The sequence below is a fragment of the Emys orbicularis genome, chromosome 12, assembly GCF_028017835.1.
Source record: "Emys orbicularis isolate rEmyOrb1 chromosome 12, rEmyOrb1.hap1, whole genome shotgun sequence".
NCBI classification, from domain to species: Eukaryota; Metazoa; Chordata; order Testudines; family Emydidae; genus Emys; species Emys orbicularis.
The window spans coordinates 35368432-35383917 of record NC_088694.1 but is presented as its reverse complement, the minus strand read 5'-3'; the positions used below and the strand labels follow the sequence as shown (position 1 = coordinate 35383917).

General features: G+C 43.6%; 1 protein-coding gene across 1 annotated transcript in view; it reads left to right on the top strand.

The window, feature by feature from the left end:
• LOC135886051 (cytosolic phospholipase A2 gamma-like) overlaps window positions 1-15486 on the top strand; it is a 979292-nt gene that overhangs the window by 41535 nt on the left and 922271 nt on the right. Inside the window, 10 exon segments of the mRNA XM_065413941.1 lie at window positions 3454-3507; window positions 5996-6010; window positions 9062-9105; window positions 9793-9814; window positions 9864-9890; window positions 10992-11054; window positions 11057-11110; window positions 11495-11572; window positions 11575-11613; window positions 13699-13791. Of these exon segments, the coding sequence (XP_065270013.1) occupies window positions 3454-3507; window positions 5996-6010; window positions 9062-9105; window positions 9793-9814; window positions 9864-9890; window positions 10992-11054; window positions 11057-11110; window positions 11495-11572; window positions 11575-11613; window positions 13699-13791 (489 nt within the window).

The following is a 15486-nucleotide window of genomic DNA, read 5'->3' as shown; positions in this document are numbered from 1 at the left end:
GGTGGAGTGGGCAGCAGCAAGGGCTGGGTTCAATATCCAGGGGTCCCTCTTAACAATATAACACAGAAACCAGCTAAAGCCCCCACCTAGTAGACTGGGAAAATTACACACCACCCCTGGGTGCACCTAAGAGGCAAAACTTCCCCTCCCGCAGGCACCGAGCTTGTGTATAGCAGAGAAAACTCTGTTTCTTACCTTGCCATGTGAAAGTCCAACAGACAAATGTCCCTTTAACACACCACTGCCCTCTCCCTCCAGTTGCTGTCTCTGCAACTGGCTCACAGTTGCTGCCGTTCACTCTGCGACGCTGTGCCATCATTCACTCCACAGCGCCATCATCTGCTCTGTCGCCAGTGGTCCTGCACCGTCATGTTCTGCTGCCACCTGACTCCCCACTGTGACCTCTGTAAGTCGGTCTCTTGAGGTTCCACCCAGTTCTCAGTGATTTCAGTAGCAAGTGGGGGAACCTCCTTGCTAGAATTCTAATTCTTATTTTTACCCTACTCATGACATTCGCTCACATGTAACCCCCTTTTGCTCAACCTTCTTCCACCATCTCATCCTTTCTTCAACACGACTACCAACCCATGGGGAAGAAATAGCTCAGTGGTTTGAGCATTGGCCTGCTAAACCCTGGGTTATGAGTTCAATCTTGGAGGGGGCCATTTAGGGAGGGGGGGGGAATCTGTTAAGGATGGTATTTGGTCCTGCTGTGAAGGTAGGGGACTGGACTCCATGACCTTTCAAAGTCCCTTCCAGTTCTATGAGATAGAATATTTAATAAAATTAAAAGCTCCTTGTCACAGAGTCCCCAGGCAATGCTTTGGAACTGCTCCCAACAAAGCCAGTCAGGACTTTGGGGAGCCTCCTCTCCCTTGGAGCAGACTGTCTTTAGGGCAAGAAGCTCACATGGCTTCACCTTCCTGGGTCTGACCTTGGAGCATTCAGCATCCTCTGCCCCTCCGTGTGCTTCCCACAGCAAGTCCGCCCAGGCGGGGTCCTGGGGAATCCAGAGGGTCCTGCGCCCCCACTTTGCAGTCAGACATGACTCTTGGCCAGCCAGTAAAACAGAGGTTTATTAGATGACAGGAACACAGTCTAAAACAGAGCTTGTAGGTACAGAGAACGGGACCCCTCAGCCGGGTCCATTCTGGGGCCCAGCGAGCCAGACACCCACATCTGCACTCACTCCTCATCCCCAGCCAGCCCCAAACTGAAACCCCCTCCAGCCCCTCCTTTCTGGCCTTTGTCTCTTTCCTGGGCCAGGAGGTCACCTGATCTCTTTGTTCACCTTTAGCTATCCCCTTGCAGGGGGGAAGGGCCCCGGCCATTTGTTGCCAGGAGACAGAGTGTCGGTGATTTATAGACACTGGCCTTTGTCCCACCACCTAGAGACTTAAGAAATGCATAGGGGAAACTGAGGCACCCACACAGTATTCAGAGGAAACATTAAGACCAGTCCCACTTCGTAACACTCCTCCTGAAACATGGTTAGCTTTTGTAGAGGTAGTGCATCCCATCCACAGAACTCAGTGTGCTTTTCAAAAGTTTAGTGGGTATCAACATACCCATTTTACAGAGAAGGAAGTTGAGGCACCAGGAAGAGAAGTGGCATGTATAAAGTCATGAAGGTTGGAAATGGGAGGTGCAGGAATTGAAGTCAGGTCTCCTGTGTCAAAGCTACTGCCCTGGCACTAATGCTGTGATTTTCTGAGGCTCCTAGGGAAGTTAGGAAGCGCATTTTGCATTGAATTCCAGTGTGATTTGGGCACCTAACTCCCACAGTCTCATTTGAAAATCACAGCAAGGAACATTCATCTTCCTATTTGTTAATATCCAGTGTTTGTATGTCTTGGCCTTTTACATTTATTTATTTGGATTGAGAATTTCCAAAGGGTCAGAAGGGTTAGGCAATTGTGTGTGTTGGGGGGGGGGGGGGGGGAAGAGATTTTCAAAGGGACAAAAGGACAGTTGGGCAACCAACTCCCACACAAATTCAATGGGCTTTGGGGTTGTGATTTCTGAAATCACCTAAGTGATTTAGGATCATTAGGATCATTAGAAGTCAATGGGGCTGTGTGCTCCTAAGACATTTAGGGGCTTTTGAAAATCCCACGCTGGGTGTCTAACTCCCTTATTCCCTTTGAAAATTCCGGTTTCATTCATTCATTCATTCATTCATTCATTCATTCATTCATTCCTACAAATTTGTACTATACCAATCAAATACAGTCCATCCTAGGCTCTGAGTACCTTTGACAATTCTTCAAAATACATTTCATAATATAAGATAACTCCAACAATTAATTATACTTAGAAAACTAACAAACTTTCTGACTCTCAGGGTAGATAAGCTCTGGAACAGGCTTCCAAGGGAGGTTGAGGAATCCCACTCACTGGAGGCTTTTAAGAAGAGGTTGCACATTCATCCATAAGGGATGGTCCAGATTTACTTGGTCCTGCCTCAGCACAGGGAGCTGGACAGGATGACCTCGTGAGGTCCCTTCCAGCCCCACATTTCTAAGATCCTGATATAACTGTAAGCCCAGCAGGACTGTAAACATAACGAATAAATTTAACGCACCCACTGACAAAACCACCACTGCCTCCTGAGACTGCCCTGTCTCATCTAGCTCTCAACTCACTACTGGGCAGGAATGTTCCAAAAGTTATCAAAAGCTCTGGGCAGGGACTGTCTTTCTGTCTTGGTCTGTCCAGTACCTAGCACAATGAGGTCCTGCTTCATGGCTGGGTCATCTAGGCACTGTGATACTGCAAATACCAATACTCATGAGGATTGGTCAAAATTTGGTATTACCATTCTGCAGGAAATTTGAAAATTAGTTTGTATTCCAAATCAGGATGAAAAGACAAAATTTCGACCTTTCCCACCAAATGATTTACATTATGGGTCAATCAAAATGTTCCATTTCTATAAAATCAAAATGTTGTCTTCCTATTTCTACTCTTTAAACATTGTCTACTATAGTTTCATTTACACTGTATTATAAAAGCCAATCAATTTGGAAATGAAAGGTAATTTCAAAATGAAAAATTGAAATGTTCTGTTCCGATAAGGTCAACCTGCTTCATTTCACATTTATTTTTTTTAAATGAAATTTTGTCAAAATCAACAAGTTCCCTTAGAAAGTTTAAATTTTGACAAAAGAGTATTTTCTGATGTATAGAATATTACATTTGAAATGTTTTCACTACCTCTACTTCCAATAAACTTTTTCAGTTATGGATCAATGTGTGAATCAAGCTGCAAAAGCACATAACCCATGAGAGACCGGCCTGCCAGTGCCCCCTTGACTTTTCTGCTAATGGGGCTCCTGACCATGACTCTTTACATACATGACTCCTGACTCTTTACATAGTATTAAAGGGGAAGGCCTAGATGCTGTCTTAGCTGCACTGTGGTAAATAAGGTCTTTTCCTTCTTGTTTTCAGGTTTATGGGGAAGTGCCCTTGGAAGCATGGCTGCAAACAAGAAATATTTAATAGGTACTGACATTTCTGTGTGTTAAAGGTAGGGTCGGATCATCGGTGGAATCGGAACACGTCCCCAATGGAGGCACCACCGCACCATTCTGTGGCAATGATCCCAATGCCCTACTGTTTATCACAGTGATACTGTCATGTGTCAAACATTCACTGTATTAGTAGTAGCCTAAAGTAGCCCATGGGTGTCTGCCAGTTGTGGATGGGTTGGATTTTCAAGGGTGCCAGAGGGAGACCTAGCACCCAACTTTCATTTTTGCCTTTCAAAATCTACAGAATTCCAGATAATTTCCAGATTATTAAATCTAAGCCTGAGATTTTCAAAGCTGACTAGGTGGTTTGGATCCTAATTTCCATTGATATTAATAAGAGTTGGGCATCATCTAATCTCATGCTTCAGGGTTTCAGCCAGTGCCTGGCAGCAATTAGGAAGGAAATTCTTCCTTGATACACAATTGTAAACTCTTTTATTAATTATAATTAATCATATTATTAATATTACTTATTATTTACCTTCCTCTAGAGCATGAGAAATCAGCCACTGCTAGAGGTGGGACACCGGCTGGGGTAGGCCAATGCTCTGAGGTGGTACTGAGAATCTTCTTTCTTGATGACTGGTTGGTGAGTCATGTTCAGAGTCCACCCGATCACCAGATTTAGGGTCAGGAAGGAATTTTCCCCTAGGTCACATTGGCAGGAACCAATTGGGAATTTTTTCACCTTTCTCAGTAGCATGGGGTGTATGTCTCTCCTAATCATTCCCTGCCATTGTCGGGACCTCTGCCAGTGGTGCGCCTCAGTCTCTCAAATGTAATGGCCTTCTGGTATCAAACTCTGTGAGTCCATGAAACTATGAAATTCAGTTCCTTTAGGCAGCTTTGAAACTCTCTGTTTAGATGAAATCCTGGTTTAGAACTTCATTCTGATTTTGCAAAGATTCAGCCTTTGGGGCAAATTCTGGCCTCATTTACATCTGCATAAATCAGGAGCAAACGATTAGCAAGGGGTGGAATTACCCCAACTTGATAACAGTGTAAGTGACATTACACCCATTGTATGGAGGTGTCAAATCCAAAACTAGATAATTGTTTACTATTGATTTTAAAGGGAACAAAATGCTCAAGGAGTGGCCTCATGATTTGTGGTGGTGTTTTGAAAACAATAGTGATCAGGTAATGTCTAGATTATAAAACCTAGATAATGATAAGATCTAAGGCTTGATTCTGGTATTAGACTGGTTTTACACTGGTGTAACCCCAGAGTGACAAATTGTGTCTTCCCTTAGGCCTGGTCTACACTGGGGGGGGGGGGGGGATTGATCTAAGATACGCAACTTCAGCTACGAGAATAGCGTAGCTGAAGTTGACGTATCTTAGATGGACTTAGAATCACTTACTTTGCGTCCTCGCAGCATGGGATCGACGGCCCCCGCTCCCCTGTAGACTCCGCTTCCGCCTCTCACCATGGTGGAGTTCCGGAGTCGACGGCAGAGCGATCGGGGATCGATTTATCTGCATCTACACTTGAAGCGATAAATCAATCCCCGATAGATCGATCACTACCCGCCGATCCGGCGGGTAGTGTAGATGTACCCTTAGACTACCATGAGTCAGGAGTAACACCAGTGAGTTCAGTGGAGTTACTTCTGAATAGAGCCTATTCAATCATTTTGATTAAACAGTTTTCCACCAGAAAATGCTGTTTTGTCATAATCAAAAAGTTTTGTGGGAATGTGTTGATTCTGACAATTTTTGATGGAAAATTTTCAAAATGCTACAAAAAACAAAGTGGAGTATTTTGTTTTGACTTTATTATTTTGTTTCAACTTTATCTTTTCATTTGGTTTCAACTTTTACATATTTTATTTTAGCTAACCAGCTAAAATTATAACACATTACCTTATATTTCATATTATATATTTATATATAATATTTTCTATAACCTTATAATGCTTCACCATTGTTGAAATGAAATATTTTAGTAAGGTCATTTTGATAATTCTGAATTGAAATATTTCACAATTTCAGTTCTCCAAGATATTTTAAAGTTTTGACTTTTTGAACCAATTTGAGATTAAAACAAATTTCAGAATGTCCAAAATTTCCCACAGGGTAGAAATTCTGTTTTCTTACCCAGTTTCCTTCTGACTTACACCAGTGCAAATCAGATCAAAATCAGATCCCTGATGCCTAGATCTAAGAGAACCTCAAAACTTAAAGAAAAAAAATGACTCATCTTTAAATCTTTTAACCCATATGTGATTTCCTAGATTATATGGTTAGTGTTTTCAGCTGTGAGAAATGACTCATAATGCATGTGTTTTGTTTTCCATTGCTGAGACCTTATTAAGGAAAAATTCAAAAGACTGAGAGGAGAACAGCAGAATGCAGTATGTGAAGCAGGTGGGTCATTGTATTTCTGGAACTATGGGCCTGCTTTTCTTAAAAGTCACCCTGGATTTATCCTCACATGACTCCACTGACATGAAGAGAGCTAGTTCTGATCAGTACCACTGTGAGAGGCTATGTCTACACTACAGCCCCCCTCAAGTAGTTTTTCTGCCAGTATATGATCACTAATTCCCCCAACAACATTAGCTACATCGACAAAAGCACTCTTCCATCTTCATAGCTGCATCTACACTGAGTTTTCGGGGGGGGGGGGGGGAGTTGACATAGCAATGTCTCTGTTTTTTTTCACTCCCGTGACCAACACAGGTATGCCTTATAAACATAGATCTAGCCAGAGGGGAATCAAGCCATTTTCATTAATGACATATATGATTTTCATGGGTCTCGTTCCCCCTTTGTAATTAATGTTAACACTCATAGTCTCTGTTTGACAAACGCTTGCCCAGAACAAAATCACCCTGAAAGCTCATATGTTACCTTCTCTACATGAGAAATTTTACCACTTACCCATCTATAGGTATACCAGAATAACCCTGATGTGGACACTCTTGTTCTGGTGTAAGTGTGGCTTTCTCACATTAGCTTCAACCACTTCCAGTGGGATATACACTAAACCAAAAAAGGCAGAAATAACTATCCACAAGAGAGTCATAGATTCCAAGGCCAGAAGGGACCATTAAGACCATCTAGTCTGACCTCCTGTATAACACAGGACTCAGAACTGCCCCCAAAATAATTCCTAGAGCAGATCTTTTTAGAAAAAAAAATCCAGTCTTGATTTAAAAATTGCCAGAGATGGAGAATCCACCATGATCATTGGTAAGTTTTTCCAATGGTTAATTACTCTCAGTGTTAAAAAATGTATGCCTTATTTTCAGTGTGAATTTGTCTTGTTTCTACGTCCAGCCATTGGATCTTGTTATATCATAATAAGTATCTATAAGTACCTACATGGGGAGCAAATCCCAGATGAGTCCAGAAGTTCTCTTATGGCCTGTGCCCCTTCTGGCCTGAGGAGCTATGAATTTTAATGAAAGAGACAAGATGGCTGAAGTTATATTAACCCTACTTCTGTTGGTGGCAGGGACGAGCTTTTGAATTTCACCGAGCTCTTCTTAAGATACTACCTCACCCACCTTGGCTCTCTCATATCCTGGGGCCAGCATGGATATAACAGCACTGCAAACAACAATGAATTTTAATTTAAGTTAGGTGTTTTTTGTAAATCACACTAGCCACCTATTTTCATATTTAGGCACATAAATACCTTAAAAACCCTGGCCAAGTACCCAATTCCCATTGGTGTCTTTGAAATTCTTCACCTTCCGTCATTTGGCTGTAAGTTTCAAAGAAGACTGTGACGGGTTGGATCACAGAAACCCCCTTGGGAGCTGCCACCCGATGTGCAAAGACTACCCCTGCTTCTGTTTTCCCTGCCAGCTCAGGATTCCAGCACCCCGTCTTGCTGAGCCAGACACTCCAGTCTGCTCTAACAAAGACTCAGGGTCTGAATTACTAGTCCCAAAGCTGCAAGTTACCTGAAAACCAGCTCACAGGAGTGTGCTTGTCTTTAGCACTCAGATGCCCAACTCCCAATGGGGTCTAAACCCAGATAAATCCGTTTTGCCCTGCATAAAGCTTATGCAGAGTAAACTCATAAATTGTTCGCCCTCTATAACACTGATAGAGAGATATGCACAGTTGTTTGCTCCCCCAGGTATTAATACATACTCTGAGTAAATTACTAAATAAAAAGTGATTTTATTAGATACAGACAGTAGGATTTAAGTGGTTCAAAGTAGTAACAGACAGAACAAAGTAAGTCACAAGCAAAATAAAATAAAATGCGCAAATCTATGCCTAATCAAACTAAATACAGATAAGTTCCTCACCAGTTCCAGAATGCTCCCTTTTACAGGCTACTCTCCCTTTAGCCTGGGTCCAGCAATCTCTCACAACCCCAAATGACATTCCCAAATGCCATTGACATATATGGATATCTAACTCCCCTAGTCTCTATTGTAAATCTCAGCCTAGAGTCTATATTTTTAAAGGTATTAAAGCACCTAATGGATTTTCAAAAGCATCTAGCTGATTAACTCCCATTTAAATCAATGATTTTAGGAAAGTAGATACTTCTGAAAACATCGCTACGTACCTAAATACCTTTACAAATATGGCCCTAACTGACTACCCCCAGGCCAGACAGGGAATCAGAGGGGAGCCAGGAAAAGACCCCCAAATGTTCTTTTCTGATCTCTCAGTGGTGAGAGGTTTTGCAAGCAAAAGGCATTTCAAAGGTGTCCCTGTGAAGTCCAGATGGTTGAACCTTCTGCAGAAGGGAAATTCTGACATTTTGAAATTTAATCAGAATAAAACCAAACAATTTCAAAATGTTTGGAAAAAATGTTTTCAGGTCAATCAAAACTTTCCCTTTTTATAAAGTGGACATGATTTTTTCTGATTTAGACATTTTAAAAATGTGACTCCATATTATATAAAATTAAATAAATGTTGGGGAGGGGCAACTGAAACATTGCATTCTGATAAGGTACATTTCAACATATCAAAACACTTTGTTTCAGTTCTATTTTCCCCCAAAAAACTCTCATCAAAAGCAATATGTTCCAAATTTTGACCAAAATTGGCATATTCCAAAGTTTGTCAAAACCAACATGTTGCCATGGAAAGTTTAAATTTTGACTAAATGGCTATTTCTGGTGCAGAATGTGCTGTTAGTAAATTTGTAACCAGGTGTACTGTGAAGTCATGAAGTTCAGGTTTCCTTCCCAGCCCCCATCACCAGCCCAAAATCCCAACTTTCGGTTTTTTAACATCTATCCTTACACAGCTTTCTGTATCCAAAGGAAGGCATTTCCTTAAATGCACCAAATGTCCAGAACAGGTGTCTGTTGATTCTCAATGGGCTTTGGGTGTCTCCTGAGCATGCACCAGCCCCAAGCAGCTATACCCTAAAGCAGAAAGCACTGGAACATGAATGAGGAATAACCATTCACTAGGGAGATCCAGCTACTGGTAGGTTGGCAGTGTAGTCTGAGCTGCAACTTCTTATGGGCTCTGTCTGTCATTGCAACCCAGCTCCACATGGAGTTTCTGACATTGGGGTCCTGAACCTCTTCTAGGAGTTGGCCAGGGTGGTGTTATGGGCGAGGAAGAGAAATTTAAGCTTGTTGCAAGGGAGAGCTAGGGGGAGGAGCCAGAATGGACGCTGAACTAATCAGGCGGACAGGTGAGGATGCATGAATTTTTGGCAGTCTGGAGAGTGTGTGACATGGGTGTGAGGGAGGTAGGAATTAGACAATACTAATGGGATGTTAGTTTGCTTCTTATAGGAGCTCTAGAAGGACCACCAGGTTCTGTGCCTTTCAGCAGTAGGTGGACTTATCTCAATAGGCACAAATTGCCTCCTCAGCACCAAACCCCACACCAGATAACACTTGAGCATGTTTGTGGAATCTCCCCCTACCCTTCTTTGCTTGTACCTCTGGAGAGTCCAGTGACTGTAGGTTTGGCAGCATGGTTGTAGCTACTTCTCCACCTCAACTGCCTGACAGATGGAGGTGAACTTTCCTTTAGAGCTGTAGGTCCAGGACCAGATGGGATGATGCTTAGTAGTGGTGTGTGCATTTTCCCCAGGAGGCCTAAATGACCTTTGGCATTTGAGCATCTCTATCCTTCTCTGTTTGTACCTATGGAGAATCCAATGACTGTAAGTTTCACAGCGTGGTTGAAAGCGGCATCCTACACGACATGGGAATGTCAACCCTTGTGACCCCAAACCTCTGATAATAGTTGGCCGGGTGGGGTTGTGCTAGGGACTGAGGATGTTTCAGTTTGATGCAAGAAGGAGCTGCAGGGTGGGACCAAAGAGGGGTCAGGTTGACAGGTGAGGAAAATACTGCTAATGTTTGAATGTTGGACAGACAGAAATGACCATGCCTCCACTTGGAAGAAGTAGGTCATTATGTTCCTGGATACACAGGTTGTCATTCACAGCCTTTATTAACTACAGCCCCTCACACAGCGCTGCCATGCCAGATGGCAGGCTGTTCTTTAATGATGGGATTTTCAAAAGAATTTGAAATTCAATAGAAGTCAAGTACCTAACTCCCTGAGGTTTCCTTGAAATCGTAGCCCCAGTCCTTCAAGGTGCTGATGAATAACTTCAGCATCAATAGTGGGATGTTTAAAGGCCTAATGGAATTAGGCCTAATGGAATTAAAGCCTAATGGAATTAGATGCCTGACTTCCATTAAATTCCAGAACATGTGGGTGCCTGAATACCTTAGGCTCATTTGAAAATCTGATCCTAGATCTATAGGGTGGGGATCCATAGGGAATGCACCACTAGCTGGAATGTGCATTTATCTCTACAGGGCTCAGATTGATTTCACATCAGTGCTAGAGCAGACTGAAAAGTGTTTTACTTGGGGGGCGGAGTGTTCAGACAATAAATCAAAACTAAGACAATTTTTTTTTTCAGTTTTCAAAAACTGGATATGGTAAAATGTTTCCTTTTTTGGTACAATGTTTGAGAGAAAAAAATTGCTCCTTTTCAAAATTAAAAAAAAAAATCAAAATATTTTATGTAAAACCAAACTGAATACAGGCTGGGTTACACAAGAGGGCAGACTCAGTGACCCCAATGGTCCCTTCCAGCCTGGGAACCTATCAAACTTTTGTTTCCAGGTTTTCATCTAAGAACCAATTACTTTTTAACCAAAATGCCAATTATAAAATACATAAATAAATAAATAAATAAATATTTTGAGCAGCCCCTGTCAGCCCCAATCAGCTCACACTGTAAGCTAGGTGTCATTGGGAGGTGAGTTCTAACCACTGCACTCCTCCTCTCATTGACATGGGGCCTGACATTCTAGGACACCAGGTTCAGACAGATTCAGCAGCCAGGTGTCTGACCCTACACTGGTTGTTGCATCCCTGCTCTCAAGAGACTTTGGGCACTAGGGACGTGAGTCTTTCCTCTCTTCACCCCTAGGGGCTCACAGGACAAAGAGCTGCCTGCTAGACACATTATGTTCTCTTTCCTCCCAGGTACTGCTTGCACTTGTGTACATTGTCGGGGTGTCCACCACCTCCTGGAGCTTCACGTTCATGCTATGCTGGGGAAGACTGCGAGGGAGTCTTTGGGCAGCTGAAGGAAGTGCTGGAAGGCAAGTGGACCAGCGGGACTAGATTTACCACCTGTCTCTGTTTCTAATCATTTAAGATGGGATTTTCAAATGGAGGTCCAAAGTGCACTTCCTTGAGCACCTTACATAAACCCAGCTACCATGTGAATGAATCGCTGCATGCTTGTTTCCATGACAACATCTGTGTATTTGCCAATATTTTCACAAATCCCTAGGGCTGTTCTGACACACACAGGCTGAGGTTTTCAAAAGGGCCTGAGGCAATTAGGACCCCAAATCCTGTTGCCTTTCAATGGGAGCTGGGCACCGAAACTGCCTTAGTCCCCCTTTGAACATCCCTGTGCCCCTGAACATATCTAATAGCTTGTCCCAAAGCTCACCTCATTTACCCACTATTTTAAGCAGGTGAGAAGAGTAAGAATTCCTACAAGAAGTGCTGTGAAGTGCATGAAACCTGGGGTTCGATAACCTGGGAAGAAAGAATGGCTCTAAACTTGTCAGGATTTTTGAAATGGAACTTGGAGGCAAGTCATATAGAAACCTTTTGTCACTTAGATGGGGCTTTTCAAAGGCAGCCAACACCTTGCATTTCCAAATGATCTCTCCAGAGGTGGGAGCAAAGAACCAGATGTGTCCTAAAAGGAAGAAAATTCACCATTTAACCATTTTCCTGCATAATTCACCATTTCAAGTGTTTCAGTTCTATCTTCTTCTATTTCCCCCTCACTTAAAGGGGAAAAACCAGAGAGTTCTGATAGCTCTTATGATATAATAGCTGTGTTCGAATATAGTGCCAGTTTATGCTCAAGAGGAATGTCAAGCAAGTAAATAATTTGGCATCTTCTCTGAGTAAGTTTAAAAAATATATTTGTCATTGATTTATTTTGGTTTCTGTAAGAACAAAAAGGGGTCTGGGCACCCTTGACAATCATCCCAAATATAAAACAGCATATAGTGACTCATACAGCATGTCACCGCTAACAGCTCTTCAATAATGAGCTTTGCAGAAGTTCCAACGATAGTCTCACTATGGGCACAGTTGGGTGCAAAACCGGAGAGACCTTCCTAAAGGGCGCTGACAAATTCAAAAGGGGTCAGAAAAGAGCTACGAGAATTACCTGAGACCTGAAAAAAAATCAGCCTCTTAAAGAGAGACTAAGGCCATGTCTACATGTACAGCACTGCAGTGGGGCAGCTGTACCGAAGGAGCTGCACTACTGCAGTGCACCTGGTGAAGATGCTCTATGCTGACGGAACTCTCCCATCGGCATAATAAAACCACCTCCGCGAATGGCTGAAGTTATGTTGGTGGGAGAAGCTCTCCCACTGACATAGCGCTGTGTGCACGAGCACTTATGTTGGTGTAACTTATCTTGCTCAGGCAGGTAGTTTATTCACACTTCTGAGTGACATAAATTATGCCAGCATAAACTGTAGTGTAGACATAGCCTAAGGAAGTTCAGTCTATTTAGCGTAACAAAGAGAAAAGAAGAAGTGACTTGATCACAGTCCATAAACACCTGGAGAGGAGATTTCTCAGTGCAGATGGCTCTTTGCTCTAGCAGATAGCAGCAGATCCAGCTTCATTGGCTGGCAGCTGAAGGTTAGAGGTATGGTGTGAAATTTTAACAGAGGGGAAATTCACCACTAGAAAATGTATCTATCCATGTTTTGGATTCTCCATCAGCTAGAGTTTTAAAGTCACTTTTGTAAAGATGTTATGGGACTGATTCAGGAGTTACTGTGTGAAATTCACTGCCCTGTGTTATGTAGTAAATCAGATTAGACATGATCCTTTCTGGCCTAAACAAAAACAAAAAATAGATTTGTTGAATCTTTCCAAACATCTCCCTCTCTTACACTGAGAAGCTACATCTTATGTTCCTCCAATGAGCACAACATTGTCGGTATGTCAAAGAGCAGTGCATTCTCTGCAATGTCTGCTTCAATTTCAAGTTCTGGGGGGATTTGCTATGTGGAAGCAGAGCTTTGCTGCACCCAAAAAGAGAGTGAGAACTGTGTTTTTCTCCGACAGCTATATAAACCTCCCACCCTGGTGGGGGGGCACCCTTGTTCACTCCACTGGTCGCCCTGTCTAGGTTAGGTTGACTTACAGCCACTGCAGTAATTATTGCGGTTTTTCATGTCCTCGCTACCTTCCTTCTGTCAATGGTGCACTCTCTCCTCAAACCCCATCCCCATCCCAAAGCTGCTCCTGAATTATGCCTGTGTAATTGAATAGAAACACCCATTGTCAGTGGGTATTGCACCCACTCCTAATGGCCCAGCACGTAGGAGTCCCTGCATCCTGATGTTCTGGCAGCACAGGCTGTCAGTTGGTGTGGGAGCTAGAAAACCAGAAAAGCACGCCCAGTTCTTCTGAGTCCAGCAGCCCCAGAGGAAAAATCACATCTGTGTTTATTGCAATTACTCTACAAGTGGCACTATGCTGAGTTCCTTTTGATCAGCAAACACCCATCTCCGCCCCCACTCACACCTACTAGCAACCGAGAGAGAAAAAGGAAGTAGGTGTCTCCATATTTCCTTTAGCTATTTTTTTTTACTTATTTTCTGCTCTGATATTTAGCCTGATTTTTCTTGACCAATAGGAATTGTATTGAGCGCATGTAAATTGTTATGGAAAACCGTGATCTGTTTCTGCCACTGAATGTGGGGGAGCACCAACAACTTTCTGTACAAATGTCATAAGCAAAATGCATTTGAATTTCACTTTCCACATCTGTATATACATCCCTGGAGTGAATTTCCCTGTTTTTTAAGGTTCTGTTTTGACAGTGATTAGATTAAACAGAAAGGAATGAGAAAAGGGCAGCTGTGTTGTATAATGGACAAAAGGAGGCAGCAGAGATAGGAAAGAGGCAGCTATAGGGTATAGGGGGCAGCATAGGGTGAGTACATAGTGGGTCAGACCAATGGCCTTCAAAGAAGGAGAAAAGAGCAGCTATACTGTATAATGGGCACTAGGGACAGCAGAGGGTGGGGGTGGGGAAGGGGTGGCTATATCCTATAATGGGCACTAGGGGGCAGCAGAGGGTGCAGGTGAAGAAGCAGCGGCTACACTGTATAATGGGCACTAGGGGCAGCAGAGTGTGGGGGCGGGGAAGGGGTGGCTATACTGTACAATGAGCACTAGGGGCAGCAGAGGCTGAGGGGTGGGGAGGGCATGACTATACTATAGCCCATAAATACTTTTGAAGATAGTGTCATGAAAATTATCACAAATTTTGTATCTAGTAATCTACTTATCGGCTCCCTGTTGTAGAGTTGCCAACTTTCTACCTGCACAAAACCGAACACCCTTGCCCGGCCCCCAGTCCTGCCCCTCCTCCGAGGCCTTGCCCCTGACCCGCCACTTCTCTGAGGCCCCGCCACAACTCACTCCATCCCCCCTCCTACTGTTGTTCGTGCTCTCCACCCTCACTAACTTGCTCATTTTCACTTGACTGGCTCCGAGGTTTGGGCTGTGGAAGGGGGTGAGGGCTCTGGCTGGGACTGAGGGGTTCGAAGGGCAGGAGGGGGATCAGGGCTGGGGGCTGGGGCACAGGAGTGGGTCAGGGTGCAGACTCTAGGTGGTGCTTACCTCAGGCAGCTCCCGGAAGCAGTGGCATGTCCACCTTCCGGCTCCTATGTGGAGGCGCGACCAAGTGGCTCTGTGCACTGCCCTGTCCATGGTTCCCGGCCAATGGAAGCTGCAGAACTGGCACTTGGGGCGGGGGCAGCACACGGAGCCCCCTGGCTGCCCCTACACGTAGGAGCCAGAGTGGGGACATGCCGCTGCTTCTGGGAGCCAAACAGAGCCACTGCAGGGAGGAAGCCTGCCTTAGCCCCACTGTGCTGACCGGACTTTTAACAGCCCAATCAGTGGTGCTGACCGGCGCCGCCAGGGTCCCTTTTTGACCGGGCATTCCGGTCGAAAACAGGACACCTGGCAACGCTAGACCTCATTGCCAGGTTACCTGAGTGCCCAGTGACATCTGTGAATTCCCTGCAAGACAGAGAAATATTGTTATTCCCATTGAACAGATGGAGAACTGAGCTACAAAAATGAGAAAAGACTTTCTCAAGGTCACAGAGGAAGGGTGTTTAGGTCTATGACAATTATCACAGATGTATGAACATTCTTGTGCACGAGAGAATAAAAGTGGCAGTAAAAAGGCAATTTCTGTTTTTGTTCCAACAAACTTTTGTGAATACTTTTTGTTTTGTATTATCCATTCATCACTATTTGACAGCTAGTGTGGAAATGTATTTTACAATGTTCTTTTTTAGAAGGAAATTGCAAGGAGTCCAAAATTCTCTTTAAGGCTAGAGGCATTCTCTAGAGCTGGTCAACGTTTCTCAAATGATATTTTTATTGTGAGTGGAACATGGCCATT